This window comes from Pan troglodytes, chromosome 4 (genome assembly GCF_028858775.2).
Source record: "Pan troglodytes isolate AG18354 chromosome 4, NHGRI_mPanTro3-v2.0_pri, whole genome shotgun sequence".
Taxonomy (NCBI): domain Eukaryota; kingdom Metazoa; phylum Chordata; class Mammalia; order Primates; family Hominidae; genus Pan; species Pan troglodytes.
Window position 1 is genome coordinate 50,417,631 of NC_072402.2, and position 12,017 is coordinate 50,429,647.

Sequence of the window (12,017 nt, forward strand, 5' to 3'; positions counted from 1 at the left end):
GTGAAGTCTTGTCAGTCTCACTTAAATGCCTAAGCACCTCTTCAGAAACCAGGGAGTCAGCCGGGTTTCTCCATTTTTAATCATGTTTTCTAAAGGTTTTCTTGGCAATTTGCAAGACAGGATTTTTTGGTTGCCAACTTCCAATTAGCTTTAAACTTGCCACGATCTCCCAGGTCATCCCATCCATCGATGATGCTTATTACATTCTTCCTGATTTCCATGTGGCCAAATTCAATAGTTATTTATCCCAGGCTTGTATTTTGGAGGCTAAAGAACTCTGTTACCAGCTATATCCATGCTGTGGCTGCTGTAGCAAAATATCACAAATGTGGCTTAAAACAACAAAAATTTTTTCTTTTTTTTTTTTTTAGTATTTATTGATCATTCTTGGGTGTTTCTCAGAGAGGGGGATGTGGCAGGGTCATAGGATAATAATGGAGAGAAGGTCAGCAGATAAACACGTGAACAAAGGTCTCTGGTTTTCCTAGGCAGAGGTCCCTGCGGCCTTCAGCAGTGTTTGTGTCCCTGGGTACTTGAGATTAGGGAGTGGTGATGACTCTTAACGAGCATGCTGCCTTCAAGCATCTGTTTAACAAAGCACATCTTGCACCGCCCTTAATCCATTTAACCCTGAGTTGACACAGCACATGTTTCAGAGAGCATGGGGTTGGGGGTAAGGTTATAGATCAACAGCATCCCAAGGCAGAAGAATTTTTCTTAGTACAGAACAAAATGGAGTCTCCTATGTCTACTTCTTTCTACACAGACACAGTAACAATCTGATCTTTCTTTTCCCCACATTTCCCCCTTTTCTTTTCGACAAAACCGCCATCATCATCATGGCCCGTTCTCGATGGTCGCTGCCTCTTCGGAGCTGTTGGGTACACCTCCCAGATGGGGCGGCCGGGCAGAGGCGCTCCTCACTTCCCAGACGGGGCGGCCGGGCAGAGGCGCTCCTCACTTCCCAGACGGGGCGGCCGGGCAGAGGCGCTCCTCACTTCCCAGACGGGGCGGCCGGGCAGAGGCGCTCCTCACTTCCCAGACGGGGCGGCCGGGCAGAGGCGCTCCTCACTTCCCAGATGGGGTGGCCGGGCAGAGGCGCTCCTCACTTCCCAGACGGGGCGGCTGGGCAGAGGCGCTCGCTTCATCCCAGACGGGGCGGCCGGGCAGAGGCGCTCCTCACCTCCCAGCCGAAGGGAGGCTGGGCAGAGGCGCTCCTCACATCTCAGACGAAGGGCGGCCAGGCAGAGGCACTCCTCACTTCCCAGATGGGGCGGCCGGGCAGAGGCGCTCCTCACCTCCCAGCCGAAGGGAGGCTGGGCAGAGGCGCTCCTCACATCTCAGATGAAGGGTGGCCAGGCAGAGGCACTCCTCACCTCCCAGACAGGGCGGCTAGGCAGAGGCGCTCACTTCCTCCCAGACGAGGCGGCCAGGCAGAGGCGCTCCTCACCTCCCAGATGAGGCAGCTGGGCAGAGGCGCTCCTCACATCCCAGACAGAGGGCGGCCGGGCAGAGGCACTCCTCACATCCCAGACGATGGCCGGCCGGGCAGAGGCGCTCCTCACATCCCAGACGATGGGTGGCCAGGCAGAGGCGCTCCTCACTTCCCAAACGGGGCGGCCAGGCAGAGGCGCTCCACACTTCCCAGACGGGGCGGCCGGGCCAAATGTGCCGATTTAGAATGAAAAAAAGATAGTCTTTCCTATGTGTAAGGCCAAAAGAGCTGAAGTCATCACCTAGTTCTATTCATCAAACACAGCTAGCACTAAGCTCAGACCAAAATGGTTAGTTCCAGTTTTCTGTGTGTGTTACTACTCTGAGACTAGCTGATGATTCTGATTTTTTCCCCTAACAAGCTGGCTTTACATAAAACTTAGCATCTTATTCCTTTTGGGTTGCTAGTAACAGAATGCCCAAGACTGGGTAATTTATTTAGACAAAAAAATGATTTTGTCACAGTTTGGGAGGCCAGCAGCCCAAGGTCAAGGGACCAGCATTTGGTGTGGTGAAGGCCTCCTTGCTGCATCCTCACATGGCAGAAGGTGGAAGGGTAAGACAGCAAGCTAGCCGAACACTGTATACAGCCTGTTTCAAAAGGGCTTTAATTCCATTAATGAAGAAGGAGTCCTCAGGCCTAATTATCCTTTAAAGGCCCCATCTGTGAATACTATCACATAGGCAACATATGCATTTTGGAGGTGACACGTTCAAACCACAGCACTTGGGAAAGACAGCATGCATCTTTGCTGTTCTCCTACCTCCCAACTGACATTTCCCCCCAGTGCCTGAGGAGGTCAGTGCTCTTTTCTCAGACCTTTCCTATACTCCAGTGACCCAGTAGCTCATGTAAATCTGGTAATGCAAGTAAAATACCTCCCACTGTACCTAGCATACAATAAAGCTCATTAAATATTAACCTGCTGTCATCACCTCACCACTACAACTTCTCCCTCCCATTCTCTTTCCCCCTTGCTCGTAATCAAAACTCTCATTCTCTCAATAGCAGGGTAAGAAAAGCTATATAAATGAACTAAACATTACTTGGACATAAATATTTATACCATTTTACTACGTGCCAGGGCCTATATTAGGTGTTGGACAGCATAGGATCAAAATATTTTCTCTCCCCCAGTATGGTTCTTTATCTACCTTTGTTGGCCTGGCAACCACTGAAATCAGCTGTCTTTCCCTCTATAACATCCATCAGAATTTTCTTTGCTGCTGTTAATAAATCCTTTGTCAAGGACTCTATCAACTCAAGTCTAAACCTCTTTAAATTCCTTTTTGTTGACCTCGCTTCCTTTCAATAGTTTTTGACCCTGGAATAACTTGAGATATAAATATGTATGTACACACACACACACACACACACACACACACACACACACACACACCCCAGCCTAGATCAACTGAAGAAAATCTAACAGAGCCAATCATGCTTGCTCCTTTGTGACTACTTTAGAATTCGCAGTTGCATCTCAAGGTCTTGGCCAAAGCAATCCCATATTAAGTAAACTGCTGTCCAAAATTCTCTACAATATGGCATTTCTGCAAATACCCAAGAAAATGATTACTGAAATTCACGTGTCTCCCCCCATCTACTTCCATTTCCAGGAAGCGACAATATTTCATTCATTGTTGTATCCTCAATACTTGACACAGTTTCTGGCAAAGAGTAAACTACCAAGTGATCATTAGTTACATGAAGGAAAGGATGAATGAAGAATAAAGATATATGATAGTAAAATGTTTTCTGAATCATCAAAAAAAAAGATAAAATATGTGGGAGAAAAACTTTCTTTCTTGAAAGGCTGTGGAATAATGGTTAAGGGCACAAACTTTGGGACACAGGTCTATTATCACATACTAGGTTTGTACGCCTAGGGAAGTTATTTAACCACTCTGAGACTCAGTTTCTCCATCTATAAAATAGGGATAATAGAAATTATCTCTAAAATTGTGTCAAATTAAATGAAATAATGCACTCAGAAAAATAACTGGCATCTAGAAAGGTGAGGCAGGCAGAATAATGACTCCCCAAAGATGTCCATGTCCTAATCTAAGATCCTGTGAATGTACTACCTTACATGGGAAAGGGGACTTTGCAGCTATGATTAAGTTAAGGACCCTGAGATGGGAAAATTACCTTGGATTATTCAGGTAGACCCAATGTAATCACAAGGGTCCTTAAAGGGTCAGAAAGAAGATGTGATGAAAGAAAATAGGAGTTGTAGTGATGCCATATGGCTGGAAGGGGGCCACAAGCCAAGAAATGAGGGTAGACTCTAGAAGCTGGAAAAAGAAAGGAACAGATTCTATTATAGAGCCTCCAGAAGAAATACTACCCTGTCAACATATTGATATCAGCCCCACAAGGCCCATTTTCAGATTTGTGACCTTCAGAACTATAAGATGATAAAACTGTGTTATTTTAACCAATGTTTAAGTGATTTGTTATAGCAGCAATAGAAAACTAATGTAAGGGATATGTAAGTGTGACAATTATTTTTCCTCTGTTACAAAACATTCTCAAGTTAACATCAACAGTGATAACTCATGTTGATAGTATGTATTCTTCTAATAAAGAATGGCATTTTATCTCTGTAGTCTTCCTCCCCGAAACTCATGTGCAGAGAAGAGATAACATAGCATATTTGTCTTCATTTACAAGGCTGGCCCTTGTGTCATCCAGAAACTTGAATTTTGGGAGAGCTCCCATCATCCTAATTGATAATAGTGACTCACTGTGCCCAAACTACAATGTGATTTATGCTTAACACCTGTTTTCCTTCCAGAAGTTTGGAATTTTGGTACGTGTCAGACAGAGGTAGTACCTATGTGACCAGCTCCCAGTAAAAACCTTAGCTACTGAGTCTATAATGACCTTCCTGGTGCACAGCATTTCACACCTGTTGTCATAACTTACTGTTGAGGGAATTTAGCACATTCTGTGTAACTCCATGGGGCAAGAACTCTTGGAAGCTTGCACCTGGTTTCCTCTAGATTTCACTCCCATGCACCCCCTCCCTTTGCTGATGTTGGTTTATATCCTTTTGTTGTAAGATGAGTTAATGGGTGCAGCACACCAACATGGCACATGTATACATATGTAACTAACGTGCACATTGTGCACATGTACCCTAAAACTTAAAGTATAATTTTAAAAAAACGTAGCTGGAAGTATGAATTCATGCTTAGTTCTATGAGTCCTCTTAGTGAATCATCAAATACAGAAGTTTTGGGAACCCATGACACAACCGATAAGCCCAGTCTAATCATGGGGAAAACATCAGACAAATCTCAGTTGAGGGGCCTTTTACAAAATACCTAACCAGTACTCCTCAAAACTGTCAAGGTCATCAAAAACAGAGAAAGTCTGAGAAACTGTCACAGCCAAGAGGAACCTAATGAGACATGACAACTAATTGTAATGTGGTATCCTAGATGAGATTCTGAAACAACGAAAAAAAGACTTATTAGGTAAAAACTAAATAAATCTGAATACAGTATAAATACTATTAATGATGTATTGATATTGGTTCATAAAATGTGACAAATGTATCATACTAATGTAAGATATGAACAATCCAGAAGACTACGTGTGGAGCATTTGGGAACTCCCTGTACTATCTTCAAAGCTTTTCTATAAATCCAAAACTATCCTAAAATAAAAAAGACCCTTTAAAAAATACTTGAGCATCTATTATGTACAAAGTACTGTGCTAAGCATTAGAAAATTAGATCTATATAATTACTTCAGGTAAAGGCATTATCAATCATACATTATTTTGTTCCACACCTGCTCATTTAGCTGGATGTTAGCAGAAAGGCCAAATTAAGATATTTAGTTTTATTTATTTAACTTGACTGCACATTTATATCTTATTCTAGTAGATGATGACTTCCTAGAAGGTAGAATAAAATTAGAATTATCAACTTACTGAGTATGCCCTAGGTATTTTTACATTCATAAAACAGAGTAACAAACTTATACTGAAATAATAATTTGACACAAAGTAGAGTGAGCAATAAATAATGATCTGTTTCAATATATGACTAAAGGTCATGATGCTCTTTTAATCTATTGATTGTCTTCTTTACTAAACGACTATTTTGTGACTTTCTATGTTTAATAAAACCATAAGAAATGTGTATTATAAACTCAAAATTGTCACATTTCCATTACTGAAGCTTTTCGTTTCAATAACCATTAATTTTCTGCTTGAGGAAGAGGAGAATGAATGGGGAATAATTCTCCAATATTTGGATCACTATTTTAATTCTACTGCATAATCAAATATATATTTGGAGTGTGATTTGTATAAGATTTTAAGATGATGAATCAAGAGATGAAATATTAAATGGGCTCCTTTAAAAACTGTAAAAATTTCAAAATGATCTCTATATGCAGATCCATGAAAATGAAACTTAGTGCCTTTGTAGAAGATATGTCTTTGCTATATAAAACCAAATAAGCAGGTCTTTAATATAATTTATTAGCTTCTATTATGCGTAGTGTCTAAATCACACCCTTTTAATAATACAAGTCATCTTAATTCATTTAGCTCACTGAAAATAATGTAATAGAATTACTGTAGATGACTCAGTGATTTATTACAAACCATGATATATGGTCAGTTATTTTAATTTTCAAGTACAATACTCCACAGACACATAAGGCAAAACTGCCTCTTTTCACAACAGCTTCCTGTGGCCTTAAAGAGACATTTTCTTTTATTCATATTAAATCGGCCCAAAGGTAAGAAATACAAATATAGTAGAATGAAATGCTGTTTAAATAGAATTATTTAGCAATATTAGGAAATACTATGCAACTATACTAATGGTAGCTTTAGTTTCTCTCAATTCAGCGAAAAAAAAGTTTTGTTCTAGGATTAAAATTTTTATTAATTTCCTCAAAATGCTGATATACTGGCAATTTCCTGAATACACTAATAACTTAGATAAACTAGATGGACCAAATGAAGTTGCAAAACAAATTAGAAAAAGTTTTAACTGCATCAAAATAAAAATATCACATAATAAAATTTATAGTATACAGCTAATACAGTAAAGGAAATTTATAGCATTAAATGATTAGGTAAGAAAAAATCTCAAATCAGTAATAGAAGTTTCTATCATAAAAATATTATAAAAGAAGGACAAATAAATTCAAAGCAAAGGAAGTAAAGAGAAGAAATAGATGTAAATATATACACATTTATATATAAACAAATTTTGAAAACAGTAAAACAATTTTAAAAATCAATAAAAACAATCGAAACTTAAAGCTGTTTCCTTAAAAATATCAATAAACTTAATAAACCTCCAGCAAGACTAAAAAAAGGAGAGAAGCCATCATTATCAGGATTGAAAAGAGGTTATCATTACAGACCCAACAGACATTAAAATAACAAATAAGGAATACTATGAACAATGTTAAACATGTAATTTTGACAACTTAGATAATTCTTCAAAAACAACATCAAAATTTACCTCATATGAAGTAGATAACCTGGATTGTCCTGTAATTATTAAAGAAATTGCATTCATAGTTAAATGCCTTTCAACAAACACATCTCCAGGCTCAGGTAGTTTCACTATGAAACACTGCGGATTTAAGTAAAAAAATGTTATCCTCCGCCAGGCGCGGTGGCTCACGCCTGTAATCCTAGCACTTTGGGAGGCTGAGGCAGGCGAATCATGAGGTCAGGAGATAGAGACCATTCTGGCCAACATGGTGAAACCCCATCTCTACTAAAAATACAAAAAAAAAAAATTAGCTGAGCGTGGTGGCGTGCACTTGTAGTCCCAGCTCTCAGGAGGCTGAGGCAGAAGAATCACTTGAACCTGGGAGGCAGAGGTTGCAGTGAGCTGAGATCACGCCACTGCACTCCAGCCTGGCGACAGAGCAAGACTCCATCTCAATTGAAAAAAAAATGTTATCCTCATTATTTTCCGGAAAACAAAAAAAAGACAACTAACTCATTTCATAAGGCCATCATACCCTAGTACCAAAATCAGACAAAGACATTACAAAAAACAGAGACAATTTCAGACTAATATTCTTCAACGACGGAGGCATAAAAAATCCTCAAAAATGGTTGGCAAATAGTATCTAGTAATACACATAATAATATAGTATAACAAAGTGTAGTTTATGGCGGGAATGCAAGACTGTCTCAATATTTGATAGTGAATTATTATTAACATTGAAAACACATGATCATATCAACTCATACAGAAAAAGCATTCTACAGAATTCAACATCCATTCATGAGAATACTATCAGCAAACCAGAAATGGAAGAAAATGTCCTCAACCTGAAAAAGAGCATACAACTGACATTATATTTACTGGTGAATGAATGCTTTGCTGCTAATATCAGGAAGAAGACAAGGATTTCTGCTCTCAACACCTCCATTCAGCATTATACTATAATGAAGAATTGGAAACTATGATTTAATAAAACATTAGCATTTAGCAACAGCATTAAAAATAATAGGAATAAATCTGACAAGAGACGTCAAGAATGTATACTCTTAATAACACAAGATACAAAGTCAAAAAAATAGTGTTTTTAAACATTAGCAATATATAATTGTGAGTCAAAAAAATTTTAAATAACAATAACTCCTCTCAAAAGAAAAAATACTTGGTATAAATCTAAATAAACATGCACAGGTTCTGAATGCTGGAAACTGCAAAATGCTGATGAAAGAAATCAAAGACTTAAAAAGAAAGACATACCATGTTCACGTATTACAAGAGTCAACATAGTAAAGATTTCAATTCTCCCCAAGTTTATCTATAGCTTCAATATAATTCCAATCAAAATCCCAACATGATGTTTTATAAATATAAACAGACTGATTTTAAGTTTTATATGGAAAGTCAAAAAATTAAAATAGCTAAACCATTTTGAAAAAGAATAACAAAGTCACAGGAAAAAAGGGGTACTAACAAAAGCACAGACATAAATATGAACTGTACAGAACAGAGTCCAGAAATATACCCACACATTTTCAGACAACTTATTTTTGACAAAGCTGCAAATGCATTTCAATGAAGGAAGGACATTGTTTTCAACAACTGGTGCTGAAACAACTGAGGATCTCTATGTAAAATAATATACCCCTTAAGTCTCACAACTTATTACAAATTAATTTTAAATGAATCCTAATTCTCAATTTTATGTAAAACTTAAAACTATAAAACTTTTTGAAAAAACCATAGGAGAAAATCTTCATAACCTAGTACGAGGCAGAGTTCTTAGATACAACACCAAAAGCATAATCTATTAAAACGTTTTTTGAGAAATAGGACATCATAAAAATTAAACAGGTTGGCTCTACAGGAAAAAAATTAAGAGAATAAAAAGAAAAGCTATAGACTGAGAGAAAATATTTACAAATCACATATCAAATGAAACACTTGTATCCCAAATATATAAAGAACCCTTAAAAGAAAGAAAATAACCCAATTAAAAAGTGAGTAAAAGATTGTTTTTGTATTTTTTGAGACAGGCTGGAGTGCGGTGGTGTAATCATAGCTCACTGTAGCCTTGGACTCCTGGGCTCAAGCAATCTTCTGACCTCAGCCTCCAAGTAGCTAGGACTACAGGCACACACCACCACGCTCAGCTAATTTTTTTTAATTTTTTTTTTTTGTAGAGATAAGGTTTTGCTATGTTGCCCAGGCTGGTCTTGAACTCCTGAACTCAAGCAATCCTCCTGCCTTGGCCTCTCAAAAGTGCTGGGATTATAGACATAAGCTGCCACACCAGCCCAAAAGATTTGAAGACACTTAACTAAAGAATATATACAAATGGAAAATAAGCACATATGTTCAGCATCCTTAAGGAAAAGCAAATTAAAGTCATGATGTGATACAACTGTCTATGTATTTGAATGACTAAAATTTTAAAACACTGAGAATACCAGTGCTTGCTTTCAAGGACGCACAGAAAATGGAAGTCTTTGCTGCTTGGAATGCAAAATGGTACAGCCATTCTGGAAAACAATTTGACAATTTCTCATATAAGTAAATATATACTTACCATATGATCCAGCAATCCCACTCCTGAGTATTTACCCTAGAGAAATAAAAAATTAGGTTCACACAAAAATAAGCACATGAATGTCTGTAAAAGTTCTATTCATAATTTGCAAAACCTAAAACAACCCACTTGTCCTTCAGCAGCTGAATGGATAAACTGTGGTTCATTCATACAATGGAATACTACTGAGCAATAAAAAAGAACAAACTATAAATATATGCAAACAACTTGCATGAATCTATAGGCAATTTTACTGAGTAAAAGAGGCCAGTCTCAAGGTTGTATACTATAGGATTCTATATTTTAACAGTATATTAATATTTTACAACATTATCAAAAAGACAAAACTAAAATAATGGAGAACACATCAGTGGTTTTCAGGAATTAGGGACGGGATGAGCATGTGATTATAAAGGTATATAGCACAAGGGAGTTTTGAGAGTGATCAAAATGTTCTGTATGTCCATTGTGTTGGTCATTATATAAACCTTTACATGTGTGTAAGTCATAAAGCTGTATGTAGAGAATAATTTATTGCATGATAATTTAAAAAATAAAAATGAAAAACAAAAGGACTATGCTGGATAAAAAAGAGGTTTGCTGGTTAAATGTGGCTCAGTGCTACGTCTTTCCCCAAAGCAGATGCTCAATTAACTTTTGCTAAACAAAAACCCTGAAAACTGGCTGTAATGTCTGCTTCAATATCAATCTCATTTACATCCCTAAGATTCAAATATTTAAATAACTTTCTGTACTGTCATTAATACTTTCTGTCATGGCATAGATCACTGAAAGATGTCTAGCTTACAAACATTTATTAAAAACTTCAAGTGAAAGTTGGAAATCCAGATATATCAACCAATTATTTTAAATTTTTAAAAAAACTATCATTAATAATAGTTTTTACTATTAAAGTAAACTTTTACTTTACATATTGTATGTTTATCCTCATTTTAAAAAGGGCAAAATCGATCTGTACTGAAGTCATTACTCAAAGACACAGTATCCCAAACAAGCTTTAATAAGTGTTTACATAATCTTTATTAAATATGGAATGAACTGCACAGCTATGCCATTAATTTATCTTAGATATTTACTCTTTCTAGGATTTGTCTTTTTGCTTGAATTAGCAAAACAGACTTAAAAATTGTAATTATTCTGGTTCTAACTGCGATGTATACTTATATCACTAACACAAAATTTCTATGCTGCCATACACTTTAAAATTTTCTGTGCTAAATAAACACTGGGTATTTGTTTGCCTGTAGCTTCTGTGCTACCAATCAAACTCTCTAGGATCCTGCCATGTCACTCCCTACACTGACCTGTGACAACAGGTCTAAGACTCATTAATTCTGATCAATTAAGCTATATCATATGTATGTGAATGAATACAAATAACTTCATCTATACAAAAAAAAACACATTAACTTTGTACTTGCTTTGCTCTAAACTGTGTATAAGAGTATTCCTATGATGGAAAATGATCAATCATGTAGCTGAGGTTTTCAAAACTACCTAGCCTAAGAATTAAACACATTTTTAAATTGCAGATGTTATCTGCATATATTTACAGTACAAAGTATAATTTTCATACTTTTACATTTCTATTTGCTACAGATTTTAGAGCCCTCCACATTACATTAATCATTTTGAAAATATTATTTCTGAATATTCACTTAACATATGATCACTTCCAATTTACCTATGTATAGCTCGAGTCTCAATGAAAATTTTGAATTTTACAGTTTAACTATGAAGTATGTTATAATGATGCTAAAACACATTCATTTTTTACATTCTGTAATATATACTTTGATGTCACATTATACTATCACTTGTAAACAAACCAAACTGAAATGTGTTTTAGCAACCAAAAATATAATAAATAATTACCTATAGAAATAATTATACTATGTAACTGAAAGATGACAAAAACACTCAATCTGAAGCATTCAATGCAGTAATTTTATTTTATTGAGTCAAAACTAGAATAAGCCATAATGAGTTTACTTAACTATTTTTAAAAGAAAAAACTAATATATCAAGTTGCAGCTTTCTGTATTTTAGTTCTGTTTACAACACACTGATTAATAAGGACACTATTATGAATAAGTAGATAATAAAGTCAATTTGCAAAAAAAAAGTTTATTCAGAAACATATTGGTTCGAACTTTCAAATGTTCATGAGCATCTCATCCATTGGCTTTAATTGCTTTCTTTCCACAGCACCTAACATTTACTGTTCAGTTCCTTCGCACATCCTACTCTGGAGCATATTACTATGGGTACTGAAGTAGATCAAATCATAGAGAAGCATAGTCTCCTACGAAATTACAATAAGGGTAAATTACCCTTTAGATAATTTTCACAATTTAGCACAGTTAATCATAACTAGATCGTGTGAGCCCATGATTAAGGCTTCTTGAAATACCCACTTAAGCTATTATAAATGTGA

The 12,017-nt window shown here is 36.6% G+C and overlaps 1 protein-coding gene across 6 annotated transcripts in view; it reads right to left on the bottom strand.

Annotated features, from left to right (window-relative positions):
• RNF180 (ring finger protein 180) overlaps positions 1-12,017 on the bottom strand; it is a 213,742-nt gene that overhangs the window by 152,590 nt on the left and 49,135 nt on the right. For all 6 annotated transcript variants that reach the window (XM_063811210.1, XM_063811209.1, XM_527201.9 and 3 more), the window contains one exon: positions 9,560-9,595. In XM_063811210.1, the coding sequence (XP_063667280.1) occupies positions 9,560-9,595 (36 nt within the window). The remainder of the gene's footprint in view (positions 1-9,559; positions 9,596-12,017) is intronic.